The following is a 20,880-nucleotide window of genomic DNA, read 5'->3' on the forward strand; positions in this document are numbered from 1 at the left end:
ATCTAAACATCCTGGCAGGGAAGAGTCACTTTCTAGTTAGGAAGCTAATAACAAAAAAATGAAGCAGTGGAATTACAAATGAATATTCATCTGTTACTTTTTGAAAAAGTCCTGTCCCTGAAACAGACATTTCTAATCAACCCTGAATTTCCTGTCAAATTAAGACAGAAGAGAACAGCAGGTTTTTTCAGCAGCAGGTGTAACAATGCCATGCAGCATTTCTTTAACAGCTGTCACATATCTTCTGAAGAAAATGTAAAGTAGACTTCTAGAGCATAAAAAACATGATCACCAACCGAAACCTCTGCGGTCACCACTCTGTTGGGCAGACCTATAAGCACATGGTTCAATTAAAATTCAGACACTGTCTCTGGCAGAGGGTGTACTGAAGTGGGGACAGTGGAAGGTCATGTACTTTATTATGATGCTACAGTTCCTCTTGCGAGTACGAGCATCGCCCATAAGCTGGCATGAGGGGGAAGGGCTGCCTGATGTAAGCCACACACTTTCAGGACTACCTGAACCCAGTCAATAACTCCTGACTCAATGTGGACTTGCTAGCTAGGGCTTTGGGTATTCAAACTTCCAGTGCCTCAGTTTCCTCATCAGAGAAATGAGAACAACATTTGCCTCATATATTCATTCATAGAACTTGTAGCTCAGGGCCTGGCACATTATAAACACTCCAGAAACGTTCCCTATGATTATCAGAAGAGTGGCAAGAGGGAGTAGGCATTGACTACTCTGAAGAGTGATACAGAGTTTTTTAGGAAAGCTGGTGAAAACCAGGAGTGGTAAAATGGCCCAGGCTGCCATAGGACAGAGGAAGCGGCAGCAATGCCAAGAGATCCCTGTGCCAAATGGGAAAGATGGCAGGCTACTTAGGGAGCAAGCCTGGCAACTCAGCATCTTTAGCTACAATAAATGTCAGGGAATGATTCTGGGTACTTGAGAGCAGGCAGTCACATCTGTTACTCCATCTCCTTGTCTGAAAATTTCACTAAACAGGTACTGACGATACTGAAGGTAGAGACATCTTACCTAAGGATATCACATCTACTGAATAAGCACCTGGAGTAGAAGCCTGTTTCTCAGCACAGACTTTAGAGTATAAATGATCTTACACAAAGGCCAGCTGCCATTCTGCTGGTGGCAGGTGGTTTTCTTGAACAGGTGTAACTTCACTGTCTTTCATTCAAGAGTCTATGCTTACAAGGCATGGTGCTAAGGTGAGGGACTCTTCTTCAAGTCACACAGAGGAATAATTTCAATTCCTTTTGTCTCACTGCATACGTCATCTTTACTCACAAGTATGACATCAATACCCTGGTCCTTATTAGTAAAGTCAGTGGCTTCACAGCCCATTATAAGATTCATACCTCTTTTATCTCATCTGGTGGAAGTTGCTCTACATTCTGTAACTTGTTGACACTCCGCCGATGACTGTCATAGTAGCTGAAGAAATCATTAGCACTCTGTTTCAGTAGGTAGACAATAATGCCCAAACCAGGCAGGCGCCAATATGGAACCACTGGAGCTTGGGTATCTAACAGAGTTGATGATAAAAAACAATGTTCCACGTGTAAGCATTTTATATGTATTTCAAATGACCTGTTTTAAAACAAGGGATGCCCAGGAATTTAAGGGCATGTAAACTATTATTAAAACCAACCCAAGACTACTTTTAAATACCATTGACAGTTCAAAGGAGTGGCTAGGAGCTACTCTGAGTCCATAATCAGGGGTGAACATAAGGCTGAAGACCTTGAGAGAATAAGGAAATGTGACAATTGGACACAGATAGAGCTTACCCTTTACTGACTGAAGATGTCTTTCAGAACTCTGTTAGTTATAAACCTTTACTCCCATCTCCCCACCCCAAACCCCACCCCCAGACCATATACACAAGTCTGGAGTTTCCTGACCCCAGGTGAGTAACTCCTGCCTCACCCTACTGCTCTAGTTACATGGGTTCATTGCCGGCCTGCATCTTTCTGGTTGCTGAATTCCCAGCTCAAAGTCATTCTTCCAAAGAAAGAAGGAAAACACCAACTAAAATATTCAAAAACTAGAGGCCGGTGCATGACATTCGTGCACTGGGGGGTGGGAGGGGTCCCTCAGCTGGGCCTGAGCCCTCTCACAGTCCAGGACCCCTCGGGGGATGTCGGCCTGCTGGAGGGGAGCGGGCCTAAGGCGGCAGTTGGACATCCCCTGAAGAGTCCTTAGCGCTGCCTCGGAATGCACTGACCACCAGGGGGCAGCTCCTGCGTTGAGTGTTTGCCCCCTGATGGTCAGTGCGCGTCATAGCAACCAGTTGTTCCATTGTTCTGTTGATTTGCATATTAGGGTTTCATTATTATAGGACAGCATTGGATTTGAATTTTAATGAGTCTTTTACCACAGTAACTCCATTTGGGTAGCAAAACAAGATGATCTGCCTTTGACCTGACCACCTTCTGATGAAGGTACAGGAACGGCGAGATGTCAGAAAAGGTGCCTGCAGAAGGAAGAGCTAGAGAAAATACCACTGCTACTCTACAGAAAGCCTGTGAGGGCAAACAGGGCACTTTCCTCTATGACTGAGGGATTTCTTCAGAAACACCTTAGCAACTTCAGGTTCAATTTGGAGACATCTTTGTTGAATGGCCCTAACTGCCATGTACAGTGAAGGAGAGATCGGCATTTGCTTCCTTCACTACAACCTCCCTTAACTTTGGCTCCAAAGTCAGATCTCATGGGTCCTCATGTGGAGAGGAAGAGAGAAAACAGCCCCTTATCAGTGGGTGCTGATAGCAACCAGGATATCCCAGACACATCTGGGATTTCAGGTTTCCATTCCAGTCCTCAGTGAAGATGACACAGGTCATCACATCTACATAGAGCCTCCTCCTGGTGAACTTACGTACCCTGGTCCCCAGTTAACATTTGTGTGGTATCTCCCCTGGTAGGAAGATATCTACAAAGAGGATAGTCTAATGCTAAGATTACTCCATAGCATTTTAGGAGTTCTCACACTGACATGCTCAAGTCTAGAAAAGACCAGTGTTCATAGGCTATCAGACATAGACATCAGATGAAGATGGCTCCTAAGAAATTTGACTACAGAAACAGATTCCACAGGAAAGATCATGAGGTCTATAGAGGTGCTATAGGAAAGGGTCCCCGGATCACAAGTAATAGTAAATATACTAACTGATAACAACAACAATAATGAAAATAATAATAGCTAACATTTAGGTATTGCTAAGGGCCAGGCACTGTTCTCAAACACTTTACATATAGTAACACATTTAATCCTTACAGTCATTCATTGGAGCATTCATTTATTTGCTATTTTACAAATAAAGAAACTGAAGCATGAAGAGGGTAAGTGAATTTTCTGAAGTCAGACCAACAGTCACTTATAGAACTGGGACACAAATCTAGGCAGTTCGTCACCAATCTGTGCTCTTAACCAGTAGGTTCAAGTGCCTCTCTATAACTCAGTGTTCTCAAACCTACCACATACCTGCCCACTCCCATGTCTAGAACTGGCAGAGGAAAATGTGCTTGTTAACTCTTTAAAAAGCCTGAGGGAAAATAAAGATCAATTTATAAGGCTTCATAAAGTTCATCTTTAAGTATTAAAGATTAAAGAATGATAATTATTTGTGAAAGATTAAAATGAAGTTTTAATAATTACTACTGATACATTATTAGCATATGATTAATGTTTTTGAAGAATAAATGACAAAATTAGGATTTGGTTTGAAAATCTCGTGTTTTTTAAAAACTTAAGAATTAATGGGGGAAGAGAAGGATTGCCCTCTTGATGTAGTCAGGTCTTCATCAAGACCTACAATCACAAATTGCCAGATAGAGAGGGGATGGATGAGGTTAAATGTCACTGCTGGGTGATATGCAAACCACTGTTCTGAATGAGGGGTTTAGGGTAGGACTGCCAATCATTCCAAAGTGAAGATGATCTTTCACCTCTGCTGAACCACCCAGCGAGCACATGTGAGGATCCGTATCTCCCTAAAGTGGAACTCCTCCCAGGGCAACATCTTCTTATTCCAGTGATCTTCCTGGAAGCAAACTTTTTGAATATAGGACAAAGCTAGAACTATGTAGAATTAATTTGCTTAATTATGTCAAAGCCATTGTTTTATATCTCCAATCTAAATGGTTTAATACCCATTTATCCCACAGAATCCTATGTAATAAAAGGCTAATATGCAAATTGACCCAATGGCAGAACGACCGGTCGCTATGATGCACACTGACCACCAGGTGCAGACGCTCAGCACAGGAGCTGCCCCTGGTGGTCAGTGCACTCCTACAGGGGGAGCACCACTCGCCCAGAAGCCAGGTTCATGGCTGGCAAGCACAGCGGCTGTGGCAGGAGCCTCTCATGCCTCCATGGCAGCGCTAAGGATGTCCGACTGACGTCCCGAGGGCTCCCGGACTGCAAGAGGGTGCATGCCAGGCTGAGGGGACCCCCCAGTGCATGAATTTCATGCACTGGGCCTCTAGTATAACTATAAAGCTTTATAGCTACTTCTTCAATTTCATTAAGACATAACTCTTACCTAAGTAAGACAACTCTCCAAATGAATCGCTGAATGAAGGTATCTTTTTTTTTTAAAAAAAATATATTTTATTGATTTTTTACAGAGAAGAAGGGAGAGTGATAGAGAGTTAGAAACATGGTTGAGAGAGATCAACCAGCTGCCTCCTGCACGCCCCCCAGTGGGGATGTGCCCCCAACCAAGGTACATGCCCTTGACCGGAATCGAACCTGGGACCCTTGAGTCTGCAGGCCGATGCTCTATCCACTGAGCCAAACCGGTTCGGCGAAGGTATCTTTTAAGTAAAGGTAACTTGTTAGATATTAAGAACTTCTGCTTCCAAGTATGACAAACTAAAATCATACCAGACAACAAGTAAAAAACCTAGACACAATACCAAAACAACTACCTGACGGTACCAGAGTGAACAGAAGCAGGCACGCTGGTAGGGAATGTAATATAAAATTTAAAATTACCCCACATGTGACAACTAAGAAAGTGGAAGACATTCTCAAGAGACAAGAAAACAAATCAAATCTAATCTCAGATGAACCAGATGTTGGAAATTAGTTAATGAGGGTTTCAGAGTAGCTATTCTGACTATCCTAACCGAGAGAAAACAAAATAAGCTCACAATCAATAAAAACCACAGGATATCTCAGTAGAAAAAAATATAAATGATATCACAAAACCAAATGGAAATTGTAGAACTGAAAAATACCATTTCTGAAATAAAAAATTCACTGGATATACTTAACAGCTAAATGGAGCTGACTCAGGAAAGAATAAATGAATTTGAAGATAGATCAACTGAAAATATTTAAGGAAATGAATAAAGAGGAAAAAACAATTTTTAATGAACAGTCTCAGGGACTGATTACATGCTATCAATCAGTCTACTATATGTTTGGAGAGAATGGGGCTGTTACATTTTCATATTTTCACCCAGCTAGCTTATTCTCCAAACCTAGGTCTTTCCTTTGGGATCTCAAGTACTATTGAAAACTATACTTTGGCCACAAGACTCTTCTAGATTTATCCTCAGAAAATCTAGAATTTCTCTATTCTCTCGAGCTCCCAGCCTATCCACAGGTCTGACAATAGTACCTCCTCACCACTCCTTCTTAAAAATTTGGTTTAAAATTTTCCCATTGTTACACAAAGGAAAAAAATCACATCTTACTAGAGCCAACTAGAGCTTGTCATAATCATAACAACTTACCATAATTCCTCAAATACAGAGAGAAAGAACAAGGCTCACCTTGCCGGGGTCCATCTCTGTTAATGGTTTCGGACAGGCTCGGGGTGAAGAGGCACACAGCATGCTGAAAGGTAGGGGAACTCTGCATCATGAGTGACTGGCAATATTCCATGACATTGGCACAAATCTACAACAAAGAAGAGCAGTAACAAAAACATGAGCTCCCAAATGTCCTAATACCATGGAAATCCAGATATGAAGAACAAAGTTATGATCCAATTGTAAAATGACAAAAAAAGTTATAAATCAATTTATAAAATTACTCAAATGTTACTTTTATCATATATTTCTAAAACATAAAAACCTTAAAGAATAGGTACAGTTCTCACTCCCCTTACCTGTTGCATAGCGAGTTCGATTTCATCTTTCTTGTTCACTCTGTCTCCTTCCACATTATCATCTTGAAATTTAAACTGACGGAGTCTGTCAGAGCCACCAAAGCGACTTAGTAGTCCCAAGCACTGGCGCTAAGAAAGGAAAGATATTTTGTTAATATTTAGTTAAAAGTTTAAAATTAGCGGCCTCCCTTTCTTGAGGGCTATAAAAAAGAAAAACTCAGGGGAGAGTGGAATCACTCCTTAATGCTTCTGATTTCTTATTCTAATGGAGCCAAATAAACTTAGCCCTATTAAATTCACCTTGGCAGTCAACTCATTACAAGAATATCAATTTTTTTTAGCAGTGAGTGAATCCCAACTAGAATCTCAGTGTTTGCCAAAGAATTCTCTGTATCACACCAAATAATTCCTTGGTACACACTCATTAAAAAAACACAATAAACAATGAGAAGCAAAGTGAAATGGCAAACAGAAGACAATCTGTCACAAGCACGGCCATGATAATTGTCCACTAAAGCTCAAACTTAAAGGCTGTTACTCCCATGACCACTTCTGGGGACTTCATAAAGGGGCCACAATTCTAGAGTGATAGTAGCAATTTCTACCTTCCATAATACCTTATTTAAACTGATATTTAAGTAGTAAGTTTGAATAAGGCAAAACAAACTATAATATACACTTATTTTGTCAAAACAGTTATGTCTATTTTTAACATTTATAACTGGCTGTTTGCTATTCTTACAGATGAAACAGATGCACTAAAACATGTCCAAGAGGTCAACTTATGGATAATTCATCAAAGATATTTTTTTCTCCCTACCAATGAAAAAAGTGAAAAGACTGAGGGGGAAAAAAGGAGTATTTGGGTTTTGTTGGTAAGAGTGCAACCCGTTTTGACAATAACTCAAAATGCACTATGTGTATATCCTTGGACCTAGTAATACTGGTTATGTTATTTAATCTATAGTTTAAAATTTTGTATGCAAAAATGCTGAAGGCAGCATTTACTTCTGGAAACTTGAAAAACAGTTTATGAAAAGAAGATTGGTTAAAAAAATTACTGTATCAAAAACAATGGAATATAAATTCTAGTACATAAATATAATTATTCTGCAGCCAATAAAAAGTGAAGATGATTAAAGCAGGCCAGGGGGCTCCCAGAAAGACTGTGATATCTAATTGATAAGCTATCTAATATGTTTGAATATATTGATAGGAAATTACACAACTGGAGAAGAGTTTGTGAATAAATTAGAAATAGGTACAGAAAAGTCAAGCAAATAAAAAAAGAAAAGTACTTATTCTAGGGAAAACAATGTTACACAGGAAAGTAATATATTGTCCATGACAATTACACAGTAATAACAATGTAACACCAAACATTGATCTAATCAAAATTATGGTATAGTTATGCTGAATTTGAGGGGAGGGAGAGGGTAATAAGAAATACACATATATTATGATGGAAGAAAAGGAGTAAAGAGATCTAGATTCTTAACTTCCACAATGGGAAGTCAATGATGATTCCTAAAATTGGATAATCAAGTAGTAGCAATATAAGCATGTTATTTAGAGATAACAAGAATCAATCAAAATAGTTCAAAGGGTTTGCCCAAATCCAGACAGCAGATTGGGGAGGATGAGTGAAGGAACTGTTGTATTTTGCTAAAAGTCTTACAACTCCTCTTTAAAGAAATAAGAATCAGTTACCTGGAATCTTCCAATATGTCCCTGTAGCTCCATTAGAGATCCTTCATTTACATCAACATCCAGTTCACTTAATATACCTAGAAAATTTGGAATGCCTTTAAATGTAGTTTTATAATCAAGAAAATAAAAACATTAAAAAGCTAAAAGGAGCAGTTCTAGTATTTTATAGTCTTTATTTGCATAAATAGATACAGACTCTACCAAGAGGATTTTGGAGAAATTTAGATATGCAATCTAAATCTAGATCAATTAGTGATTTTAAAAGGCACTTTTTAAAGTTTTTGAGAAAAATCCACTTTTTACCTATAGCCATAAAAGTTAAAAATTTCTAAACTCAGCAATAAATTATTTTTTCATGAAAGAGTTTAGAATATAAAACACTAAGAATAAAATGCACTTCTTTTACCTTTTCTAGGTATTCTATCATTTGGTTTGCTCTTTTCCTTTAATCAAACTAATTTTGCACATATGCAAAAGTTCTCAGTTTGGACCCATTTCAAAATTCCTAAATCAAGCTGATCAATTTCTTATAATACCACGAACTCTCTTTATTTCTATCTAGCCCTCCAAGCAAACCCACAAGCCATTCTCCCATTGGTTTCTTTCTTTCTTCCATGACTATGGACATGCTAAGGAGAACCCACCTCAACTTGTCTTAGCCACTCTAACTTTCTATGCATTTTCATATACTCTTTAATTCATTTCTTATTTCCAAGCATATGCTCCATAGCCTATAATCTCAGCCTTTGCTCCTTATAATGACAGTCCTCTTTGTAGATTTTTGGCCCATGACCTCAACAAGCTTACAGGATATACTCATGAGCTGGCACATGCTGGCTTGTTATGCCTCACCTGAGCTTCATGACTCCACTAGATGCCAGCCCTGCCCACCTCCTCCTCTGGGAGTCTGCGCCCGATTCACTTTCTTTTCTAGCTACTAAAACCTCCCTGCCACAGAGGGTTTTTCCTCACTGTTTGAAATGTGTCAGGTCTCTCTTACATTCCAAAATAAGGCAAAAACCTGGTTCATGTCAAATTCTTAAAATATTTTCTCTGTATTTGCTGCTTGTAATTCTTATGCCCTTCTTTCCCATCTTAACCACCCTGAAGGCTGGATTTTGTACCCAACATATCATGGAACTGCGGCTTTTTCCTTTGTCCTCGAACTTTCTGTACTCTGCAACATGTGTTGCTATTCCCCATTCTTTCCCCTTTTTTGGCTTTGTTTTGTTTTTTACCCCTGCACATCAACTGCTGCTTCTATTTAAAAAGACCACCAATTCTCAGTTTCTATAGGACCCTTTTGTTAAATGCCACCTGACTACTCTGTGTACCGTAGTATCACTTTCAACTTCAAAATCCTTTTCAGAATATCTGTGGGTCATAGAAAAATTAATTTGCCAATAAGTATTTGAGGAGGTGTGACATATCCAGTACTGAACTAGGCAATATGGGGTATACAAAGTTATAAATGGACTTATAATTTAATGGGAACATTTAAGACAAATTAATCCTATCTAATAATAGACAAACATGGTAATTAACCGTAACTTCGCTACCCTTCCCATGGGCTAATCAGCGAAATATGCAAATTAACTGCCAACCAAGATGGCGGCCGGCAGCCAGGCAGCTGAAGTGAACAGGAGGCTTGCTTGCTCCAGTGATGGAGGAAGCCAAGGTTCCCCGCCTGCCGCCGCCCAGCTCTGAGCTGCACTCTAAGCAACTATGTTGCAATTATAGAAGCTAAACAATCCCCAGAAATCTGCTTTCAGCCAGCCGGGCCTCAGAGCTGGAGTTGCAACAGTGTTTCAATTATAGAAGCTAAACAAAGCCCAGATACCTGCTTTCAGCAGCCGAGGTCTCAGAGCTGGAGCCGAGCCTCAGAGCTAAAGCTGGATCTCAGCTCCAGTGACAGCCATAGAAAGTAAATAAATCCCAGAATAAAAAGAAAAAAGAAAAAAAGGAGAGGTTGGGAGCTTCAGTCACCCGCCAGCCTGAAAACGGCCCTCAGCCCCTCACCCAGACTGGCCAGGCACCCCAGTGGAGACCCCCACCCTGCAGGGGGTGTGACCAGCTGCAAACAGCCATCATCCCCTCATCCAGGCTGGCCAGGCACCCAAGTGGGACCCCCACCCTGATCCGGGACACCCTTCAGGGCAAACCAGCCGGCCCCCCCCTCCCCCCCCCGTGCACCAGGCCTCTATCCTATATAGTAACAGGGTAATATGCAAACTGACCCTAACAGCAGAAGGACTGGGAATGACTGGTCACAATGACACGCACTGACCACCAGGGGGCAGACGCTCAATGCAGGAGCTGCCCTGTGGTGGTCAGGGCGCTCTCACATGGGAGGAGCTCTGCTCAGCCACAAGCCAGGCTGATGGCTGCCAGTACAGCAGTGGTGGTGGGAGCCTCTCCTGCCTCCTCAGCAGCGCTAAGGATGTTCGACTGCAGTTTAGGCCTGCTCCCCGCTGGCAAGTGGACATCCCCCGAGGGTTGCCGGGCTGCCAGAGGGATGTCTGATTGTCATCTTAGGCCCAATCCCCCGGGGAGCGGGCCTAAACCAGCAAGTGGTCATCCCCTGAGGGGTCCCAGACTGCGAGAGGGCACAGGCCGGGCTGAGGGACCCCCGCCTCCTCCCCGAGTGCACAAATTTTTGTGCACCGGGCCTCTAGTGATATTATAAAATACAAAACAGTATGTAATCAAGGACCAAACTGTACAGAGTAGGGTTGCCAGGAGTGAAAATTGTTTTAAAATTTGGAAGGGTATCTGGCATTATCTTTTTTTCAAAAAAGATATATATATATTTAAATATATATATTTATATCTATATCTATATCTATATCTATATATTTATAATATATATATATATTTCTGACCAAGCAATGCCAGAAATGCATCAAGCCTACCAGCTCAAATCTGCAAAAATGCATACACACACACACACACACACACACACACACAGTTATTAAATGCCATACAGCTGAATTTTTAAGACTGGAAACAGTCAACGTATCATAGGGGTCTGGTTAAGTATGTCACAATGGGAAACTACGTAGCTAATTAAAAGAATGAAGTAGGAGCTATATGTGCTGATGAGAAAAAGACACAATTGAAAAAATGTTACAGAACAGTATGTATGGTATAATTTCACTTGTGTAAGAAGGGGAAATTTTTACACATACTTGGAGAGTAATTTCTAGAAAAATAAATTGACATCTGCTTCCTTTTAGATAGCAGGAATTGCTGATCAGGATACCTTTACTCTGTTCTTTTATTTTGTTTGAATTTGTCAAGAGCATGTTAAAATAAATTGTGCTTTTTTGAATAGAATCTTAATACTGACATAGTCAAATAATGCTATTAGCAAAATAGGGAATTTTTAGGTGTTTAAAAAAAGTAATGAAAGGAAACTTCATCAATAAAACCTTTTTACCAGAAGATTTGCTAAAAGGTAAGTCCCTATACCTAACCTAGGACTTCTGGGTAAAGAGGGTTAAATAAAGTAGCATCATAGAAATGCCCCTCCTGTCATCAACTTACAAAATGAACCAAAAAAGGAAAGGAGCCAACTTATGCCATAAATAGTGAAGAATAGTGGTAGCTAAGGAAAAAAAAAAGAGAGGAAATTCTGGTGGAGTAAGCAGCATGATTCTGCTTATGGCCCTTGTCTCCTCCTCACAAGCAGTATGCAGGAAAGAAGATAAATCAAGAAACTCTTGCAATTTCTCATGGAACCCTGGTTTCATGACTCTCTCTAAAAATCAATGGAAATATATCCTCAGGTGAGGATTAACAACAACAATAAAAAAAGAAAAAGAGAATGAGCTCAGGCTCCAAGTGCCTCTATAGGCACCATACTCTGCCCTGCTAAACACTCCCCGCTCAGGTACAGAGATAGCTCCAGAGAGGAAAAAAATATTGAGGGTGGTGGCATGGAATCAGGGGTTGGTCTCAGACGTCTCCAACATGAAAAGGGGGTAGTAGTGCCCAGTAGGTTAAGTGCACAGGCTCAGAAGCCATACTGTCTGGGAAACTCTTTATTACCAGTATTTTCTATGTCACTTTGGAAAAGTTAACCTCTCTGTGCCTCAGTTTCCTCATTGTAAAATGTGGACAATAATAGTTATACCTCATAAGATGGTTGTGAGAATTAAAAAAACAATATTTGGCACATAAATGCTTAATAAATATAAACTATTATCATTAATATTACAAGTTCTGAAAATTCTAATCAGCCACTCTTATTCAAGAATAAAGGCAACCTTTAGCCATTCATAAATATTAGAGAATTAAGGGAAGTTTTCCTTGGGGGAGAGGACTCCAACACAAATTAAAATACAAAGAGATATAGCAAAAGAGCAAACTCAAGAATGGTGAAACCATGGGAGGAAAATAAAGAATTGGTGTTTTTCAGTGACCCTGTGTAAATATACAAGTAAGACTAAGTAGCTGAAGATATTATGGTTTTAGGACTGAATGTAAATGTTACAAAACCTGACAAAGTAAAAATAATATAAACAAACATAATCTGAAAGTGGAAAAGGAATTATAAAAGAACTCATCATTTTATCTTTCACATCAGGAGTTAACTGTCTAAAATTTACATGCAATTAAGAGATTAAGGAGACTCTTGCCCCCTCCCCATGTGGGAGTCTGTACTTGTTCTCTAACAAATATCCACCTCTGAGATATATATATATACATATATTTAAAAAGAGAGAGATTACATTTTTTAAAATGACCAAAATATCTTAATTTTTCATAATCATTTTTAAGAACTAGTATCTCTTGGACACTTGTGGTAAAAAAACATTTGTCTGGAATTTAGCAATGTCTTCAGTTTCTCTTCAATTAGTTTGTTATCTGTTAAGTTTATGTAAAATTAGTTATTTTCTAAAAACTGCACGTAAAAGGTAATACCATTCTTATAAATTACCTCTGTATATCTCTATTTCTCTCTGTCTCTTATGTGCATTGTTCAAACATAGAACAATGTTTGAAAAGCTACTTACCAAACGTTAACTTGTGGTAATTTCTGGATAGTGGGATTTTAAGTGTTGATTATTTTCTTAGATTCTGAATTTTCTTATAATAATTTGTATCATTTTTACAAAAATAAACTTAGTACTTCAAAGTAATAAAAACCTCATTCTATTAAGTGCACATGTAAGTTTGAAAAGAATTATTAAAGATCCGTTCAACACACTCAACTCACCTGGAAGTGCTGCTTTACTTATAATTCCTGTGAGCAGAGCCAGTTCCTGCAAAGACCCGGCACTGACGTCCTGGCAGCGCAGGATTGCTTGTATGGTATCAGAATGCGAAATGAGAAACTGCAACACCTAAGCCGAGAAAGAGGAGGAGAAATGAGGACACAGAAGTGAAAGAATAGCCCTAGCTGGTTTGGCTCAGTGGATAGAGCGTGGACTGAAGGGTCCCAGGTTGTGGGCTTGATCCCCAGTAGGGGGCGTGCAGGAGGCAGCCAATCAATGATACTCTCTCATCATTGATATTTCTATTTCTCTCTCCCTCTCCCTTCCTCTCTGAAATCAATAAAAATATATTTAAAAAAATAAAAAAAGAAGTGAAAGAATAGAAAATTATAAATGTACAGTGGGGCCTTGACTTACGAGTTTAATTCGTTCCGTGACGGAGCTCGTAACTCAAATTACTCGTATGTCAAATCAATTTTCACCATTACAATGAATTGAATGCTGGGCTGATGTTGTGGAGTTCACTGTGGAGTTCACTGTGACGTTCACTGCGCCAACTAGCGCTGGGGTATCTGAAGCTGGCTCGTAATCTGAATTTTAGCTCGCAACTCAAAGCAAAAAAATCGGCCCAGAGACGGCTCGTATCTCGAAAAACTCGTTAGTCGGGACACACGTAAGTCAAGGCCCCACTGTATAACTCATCTTTCTTGTAAAACTGAAACAAGTTAGTCAATGTAATGAAGAACATTAACCCTTTGAGTGCCAACCAATATCCTAGGAACTATGCTAAAATTGCCAAGGCATTTTTGCTGATTTTACAGCAGTTTAGGAAAAAATATGAATCGCAGTAATGAGTACATATTCAAAAACTTAAGGAAATCTTTACTACATTTAACAATATCATCATCACTAATAAAAGCAGACTTAGAACTGGATGCCATTTCTAAGCTTTGATAGCGCTCCCGGCACTTTTGGCGAAAGACAGGAGGAGCGCTATCGCGCTCCCTGCACTCAAGGATTAAACAAGCAATGTCTTTTGCACTTACATAGTTTATTTCTTGAAGAAGCAAACACCTAAAATTCTTAAGAAAGCTAAGGGATTATTTCAAAGTTTAAAAATTAATATATTTAGCCCTGGCTAGGTAGCTCAGTTGGTTAGAGCATCTTTCCGATATGCCAAGGTTGTGGATTCAAACCTCCCCAGTCAGGGCACATACAAGGAGTCAACCAATGAGTGAATAAATAAGTGGAAAAACAAATCAATGTCTCTCTCTCTCTAAAAATCAATCAATAAATTTTAAAAATTTGGAGGCTACTGTAGAAGAATATAACTTAGAAGTAGTATATGAAAACTATGGTTTGAACCCTATTTTATTTCTTTTATTTTTGTCCAAATGTAATTAGAACATGAGTTTAAAATCAGTGGGTATTAAAATGAGTTACTGAAGTGGCTCTATGAAAGTCTGCTAATGTGACATGGGGAGAATCACATAAAAGCTTTTGTTTAGTTCTCCTTTGGACAGGGTAAAATGAGATCAAAACCCTGACCTTCAGACTCTGCCTTTCCACCTGGAATTTACAGTGTACCAGCATAAAGAACTCTATTTTCACATACAAGGTGTCCTCAACTTGATCATAAATGCTTTCACAGATGCCCAAATAAGCCGAACATGTGTCACTCGGGAACTGTGTCCCCTTTCATTTTTCCAATTCAGATTCCTGGTCTTAGCCCATAATCACTGGACATGGAGCTCGGTAATCTCTATTTTTTAAAGATGCTCCTTAGGAGATTCTGCTATAGTCAGTAAGACTGGTATCAGAGGACCGATATCTTATATCACTATGGCCAACTTCTACCAAAAAGTCTTAATCATAATACTGTAGAAGACAAGGGAAGTGTTTGAGTATTAAAGAATTGACTCAAAAGGCCCAGTATGAAAGGGTAGAATATCACTTAGACTAATTCAGTACAAATTAAGGTGGCACCTTAGAAACAGCGGCATTCTATCTTGATGAGATAAGCCTGAACTGATGGCAGGAAAAGCAGACAAAATTACCATAAATTATTAGGATATAGTTCCTGAGAGTATCACAGAAATAGAGCAATACAATAAGACTGTGGATTCATAATGACAAGCCTAATTAATCAGTGAAAGGCTAAATTATATATTGTATTATTATTAGTTTAAAGAAATAATATATATACATATTTTTTGTAGGTTTCACTGAGAAGCAATGAAAATAAAACTAATTTCTGGTATTTAAAAAAATTTTTATGAGTTTGAAAATTCACTTTTTTAAAAAAATATATTTTTTTATTGATTTCAGGGAGAAAGGAGGAGGGAGAGAGAGCTAGAAACATCAATGATGAGATGTGACCTTGACCGGAATCGAACCCAGGACCCCTTCAGTTTGCAGGCCAACACTCTATCCACTGAGCCAAACCAGGTAGGATGAAAATTCACTTATTTAAATTACTTCATTCTCTAAATATCACAACTAAATGTGGTGTATCATTCTATATTTTGTATTTACTGCAAGGCCTAACATGGTGTATAGCCTCCTCTCAATAAATATCTGGTTAAATTACATTTTAGAAGCCAGCTTATTCCTATCACAATAACAGTTTCCTTTACTGAAGAACAAATTTAAATCTCTAGCTTTCCATCTCACCATTCTATTAATTAGCTGTGGTGTTTCATTCAAACAAAGTATAAAAACAGGCCAATGAAGTTCAGAGTAAAGTACAGGGCCCTGTTTTCAATACCCAGGTGGTCCACAAACAAGATGATTACAGTCAATTCACTCATGCTTTCTATCCTAGGGTTTCTGCATTTGTAACATGAGGATTTGGCATGAGACAATTTCTACATTAAGGTTCCCCTTACCTGCCCTGCTGCCTGCAGGTGCTGGGCCATGCTAGACGTGAGGATGACCTGGCACAAGCGGAGAGCTGGAAGGAGAATCTGACGGTACCGGTCCACTGGAGTCGGGATGAACACTGGGGGGTCCCTCATGCCAAACATGCTTCATTCATTTCCACCGAACAAGGAGAGAGCAACAGTGCAGGGGTTAAGGTACACTCAAACGTCCCTGACCATCTATTTCCATGGCAAACCACCACAGAAGTTATTTGAATTTTGAAAATCCTTAGTAAGAAAAATCTGCATAATTTGAAAAGGCAATGCTTGAAATTTCGTCAATATATTTATTCTACTCGAAATGTTCCCTTGGGCCATAAAGACTATGAGTAAGAAACAAATAAAAACAAGTCTTTCCCCAAATTTCCCTCTCCTATGAATCTGCATTTGTAGTCTATTATATTTTTTTTAAAATTTTAAGTTAAAATGAGGTTGTAAAAATCATTTGACTTTTAAAGATTAAGTCTCAGATCATTGTAGTAGTAAAATTATTATCTATTATAAATGTTTACATTTAAAGTTTTAGACTAAAGAAAATGGTTCCCTGCTGAAGAGAAGGGAATAGACAGAGAATATGAAAATAAAGGAAATAAAATAAGAGAAAGTCTTTGCATAGACAAGTGCCATGATCTGAGAAATGTAATTAACTCAATCCTTTTTGTGTAAGGTGAAAATTGTGACTCTCATGTTTAAAATTTTAAAAAGCAACATTAACCAATTTTTTTGGAGGTAAAATAGTTCTATCGTTAGTCCTGAAAAAATCAAATATTCAATTTGCCAATGGATCTTTAGAAGAAAGATATTAAAACTGAACTAAGTGTTATTTGTTACTAGGAGGGCAGGCTATTTGCCTAACAATGTTGCAGCCATATAGACAAAAAAAAGAAAAACAAAATCCGTATTCAAACTGAACTGGGATATTTGCTAAGAAGTCTGAAACTTAAAATAATGTGACCTTCTGCTTTCAAATTAGCAAGCAGTTGGTAAAATGTTAAAAATGAGAAAAATATAAACTGCTATTCCAGTCTCAGGAATAGGAAATCCACAATGAACTGTAATTTCACAATGATACTTTCAAGGACCACCATCACTGAAAACATGTATTTCAACTACACAAAACAAAGTTGGGAAGAAAAACATTTACTAACAAAATACTCTCCCATTTCCCTCTTATATTCTGCTCTAAAATAGAAAGTTTTAGGTCCCTACCCACTTTTACCCTTATTAGCAATTTCCATTTATTAGTAAGTGGCAGGTATGTATACCCCCCGACCCTCCCCCCCCAAAAAAAAAAATCATTCAGATAAAAGAATACTGCTCAGACAGAATTATAAACCAGGGGCAAAATTATGTTGGAATCTCTTTTTCCCCTTTATAATTCTTCACAGGGAACTTAACAAAACAATCTATATGGACACTTACCCCTGTGAGTCCATTTCTGGGCGCATGTCATAGACTTGGCATTGTGCCAGCCTCACAATCACCCCCGACCTCAGCAGCTCTAAAGCACCCTGCTGTATCTTAGCCACTCTTGTGAGAAACGCCTGAGAAATCACCAAAGGAAAACCATCACTGTAGAATAGTATTAAGCACTTCAGATAAATAGAAGACTCTTCTGGCACATTTCTGATCTTGAATCATCACTGGGCTATGAACGGACACATTACACCACTTTTGTCATAGGATTTTCTGAGGATTGAATGGTATAGCATATCCAAAGTGCCGCATGCCATGTTTTACATGAATGAAGTATCCAACTAAACAGTACTTTCTGTTATCATCATGTGGCTCAGGGAGGGAAGATCGTTTACTCTGCTCACAGCTGTATCCTCACGTAGCTAGTGCCACGCCTGGCATATAATATGTATATTTAATAAATACTTGAATAAATGAACAGAGGAGTGAGAAAAAGTTAATAAAAAACCTAAGACTTTAGTGCTTCTATTATTGTGACCCTGTAATATTTTTAAGCAGTCAGAAACAGAGAAAACCGATTTGGAGTAACGGAAATGATGAATTATAGACAACACAGAGAATCCTGCGTCTAAAGTAGAACCAGCACATCTACATTGGAATGAATGTTCAGGAGGCAACTGCTGTGCCAGAATCTTGTCCTGGAAGGACAACTTGGCTGCCTGCCCTCCTCACAGCACTGAGTGGCACATCTTTCGCCACCACCAGCAATGTGAGTAGGCAGCAGTCCCATTATCCAACTAACCCTCTCAGGAACATTTCAAATCAACTTTGGCATGCTTAGGAGATACATTTCTAGCATATGTCACCAAATTTAAAACTCCTTAGAATGATTCTGGATTACATGATAGAAATATTCCAAATACGTAGTATACTATTCTACATTAACGTTCATAACTACATCTATCCCCCCAAGAGGAAACGAACGGCGATCCAACTTCAGATGAATATAAAGCCTTACCATTTTGGATTCATAAGTATAAAGAGCTTTTAAAAGTGGCGGTTGTGGTGTGAGTAAGCTCTGCAAAGTATGGTCATCTTCCACCAAGCTGTCCACAAGCACCTTCAAATAGCCACTGTTGGACAGGTACAGAAGCCACTGCTGCTGCTTGTCCACTGAGACGATCCGATCGAGCAGAGCCAGCGCCAGCATCTGAAGATAAATCGAAATGCAAGACATGGAGGAGACTACCAAACTTGAAGACAGAAATGGCCTTCATCTGGAAATATTCAGAACCTTTCTTACAAGGAGGATCATTGCTTGCAATAAAACTTTATTTATTTTTTTTTGAGAAATTGAAAGCTATATATCCAAAATCTCGATTGATTAATAAAAGGAAAATTTTCAGGATAAAGTTTTTTTTCTGAAACAAAACCTAATACATTAAAATAATGGCATTTAATATATTTCAGCATAATCTAAACATTACTTGTTAGAGCAAAGATTTTTTTTTAAATAGCTTTTTTCCCCTAACGTAAAATTTTACACTCATTATAGAAAAGTATACAGAAAATACATAGTTTGATAAATACAGTTAATCCATTTTGGTCTATCTCCTCCTCATCTTTTTCCTATGCATAAGAACACAAGCATTTTTTAAAATATAACTGAGAATTTACTACACTCTATATTTTACACACTTCTTAAAATCCTGTCTCCCATGGTTTTCAACATGATTCATATACTACATAATTTTCCACTAGCAGAAAGTTGTCTGCACCATCTCTATTGTTTCTACTCATGTCAGGCCAACCTCAAAATCAGCAAAAAGATTAATCTGAGGGAAAATTCTGAACTAATTGAGATTCTAAACAGAATTAAACAAAACATATGACTAAACAAAATAGAAATTCCAAATTATAGCAAGTAAGCAAATTCACTAATACACTGTAGAAAATAATTCTCAATATATAACATACATTTAAAAAGTTGAATCAGTTTATTCATTAATAAGTAAAAATATGTATTCAATTATAATACTAAACAGGAGCTACTATACCCTTCCAATCTCATGACCGTCACAGGCATCTCGACAGACCACTTCCATGAGGGCAGCACCGTAGCTCTCAATGATGGCTATGTTTTCTCTCTGTAATTTACTAAACACGTCTTCAGGGGCTGTCAACCTTTCCCACATGGTTTTTTTGGCTAAAAGAGTTACAATAGAAAAAGTTAAAATACTCCAATTTGATCACTGAATCATTACACTTCATGCACAACATGCTGGTAGGTATTATCTGTTAAACTACAATAAGGAAAAATTAAAAGACAAAAATATGATGGTGTGAGGTGTTAAGGTCAAGAGAAAAAACATTCAAGAGAAACAAATGGAGAAAACTTAAAACTGAATTCTGATTCTCATATCTGCCAGATAAGCAAGTTATTTCGTCTCTGTAAGTCAAATTCCTTTTACACAAAACAAGGTAAATGGCTGCCCAATATATGGTTACATTAAAAGCACAGTAAAAGTGGTATGGAAAATAAGTATGTAAGCATTAAAATTCAGTTGTTGTTTTAAAACAAAACAGAAAGTAGGTACAGTGTCTGGCATAAAAGTATGTGCTCAATAAATACTTACTAAATTTAATGTTTCTAATTTAAAATTTAAAAACACTACTACCTAGGGGGAAAAGGTACTTTGCTACTTAAAATAAAAAATAACCAGTAATTATGGCTAAGAAAAAACTAAGTGATGAAATTATTCTAAACATTGATCATTTGAAAATTACAAACAAAATATTTTCTTTCAGGTCACACTGCTGTACTATAACTTGATAATAATTTATCAAAATCATGATGTAGAGCCGAAACCGGTTTGGCTCAGTGGATAGAGCGTCGGCCTGCGGACTGAAAGGTCCCAGGTTCGGTTCCGGTCAAGGGCATGTACCTGGGTTGTGGGCACATCCCCAGTGGGAGATGTGCAGGAGGCAGCTGATCGATGTTTCTCTCTCATCGATGTTTCTAACTCTCTATCTCTCTCCCTTCCTCTCTGTAAAAAATCAATAAAATATATTAAAAAAAAAAAAAAAAAAAAAAAAAAAAAATCATGATGTAGAGCTCCCCCTAGCGGTTAAGTGTTGATTTTGCCAATTCAACTACATACAATGTTAAAAGAGGAAAATGGGGGAGTTATATTGGGGGGTGGGGGAATGGGATCCCCATTTCTATCTCTCACTTTGAAAAAAATTTCCTCTGTTTAAAAAGCTTCTTGGAACTATTCTTTTATTATTAATGACCTTAAAAATATTTGTGTGCATTATTTAAGTGGGTAGGACATTTCTATAAATTCATCATTTAGCTATGATTACCTTCTAGAAGATAGCACATAAAATATATAACCAGTAAAGATATATGAGATATCTGGGTCTTATACACAGAGTGGGGGTTTTTGTTGTTTTAATATTTCT

The 20,880-nt window shown here is 38.3% G+C and overlaps 1 protein-coding gene across 4 annotated transcripts in view; it reads right to left on the reverse strand.

Moving 5' to 3' along the window:
• Positions 1 to 20,880, reverse strand: part of NUP205 (nucleoporin 205) — a 79,139-nt gene that overhangs the window by 4,656 nt on the left and 53,603 nt on the right. For all 4 annotated transcript variants that reach the window (XM_023753500.1, XM_006088314.3, XM_023753502.1 and 1 more), the window contains 9 exons: positions 19,473 to 19,621; positions 18,434 to 18,625; positions 17,422 to 17,543; positions 15,967 to 16,105; positions 13,081 to 13,207; positions 7,860 to 7,936; positions 6,150 to 6,278; positions 5,812 to 5,938; positions 1,380 to 1,546 (listed from right to left, as the gene is read on the reverse strand). In XM_023753500.1, the coding sequence (XP_023609268.1) occupies positions 1,380 to 1,546; positions 5,812 to 5,938; positions 6,150 to 6,278; positions 7,860 to 7,936; positions 13,081 to 13,207; positions 15,967 to 16,105; positions 17,422 to 17,543; positions 18,434 to 18,625; positions 19,473 to 19,621 (1,229 nt within the window). The remainder of the gene's footprint in view (positions 1 to 1,379; positions 1,547 to 5,811; positions 5,939 to 6,149; positions 6,279 to 7,859; positions 7,937 to 13,080; positions 13,208 to 15,966; positions 16,106 to 17,421; positions 17,544 to 18,433; positions 18,626 to 19,472; positions 19,622 to 20,880) is intronic.

The sequence above is a fragment of the Myotis lucifugus genome, unplaced genomic scaffold (assembly GCF_000147115.1).
Source record: "Myotis lucifugus unplaced genomic scaffold, Myoluc2.0 scaffold_46, whole genome shotgun sequence".
Taxonomy (NCBI): Eukaryota; Metazoa; Chordata; class Mammalia; order Chiroptera; family Vespertilionidae; genus Myotis; species Myotis lucifugus.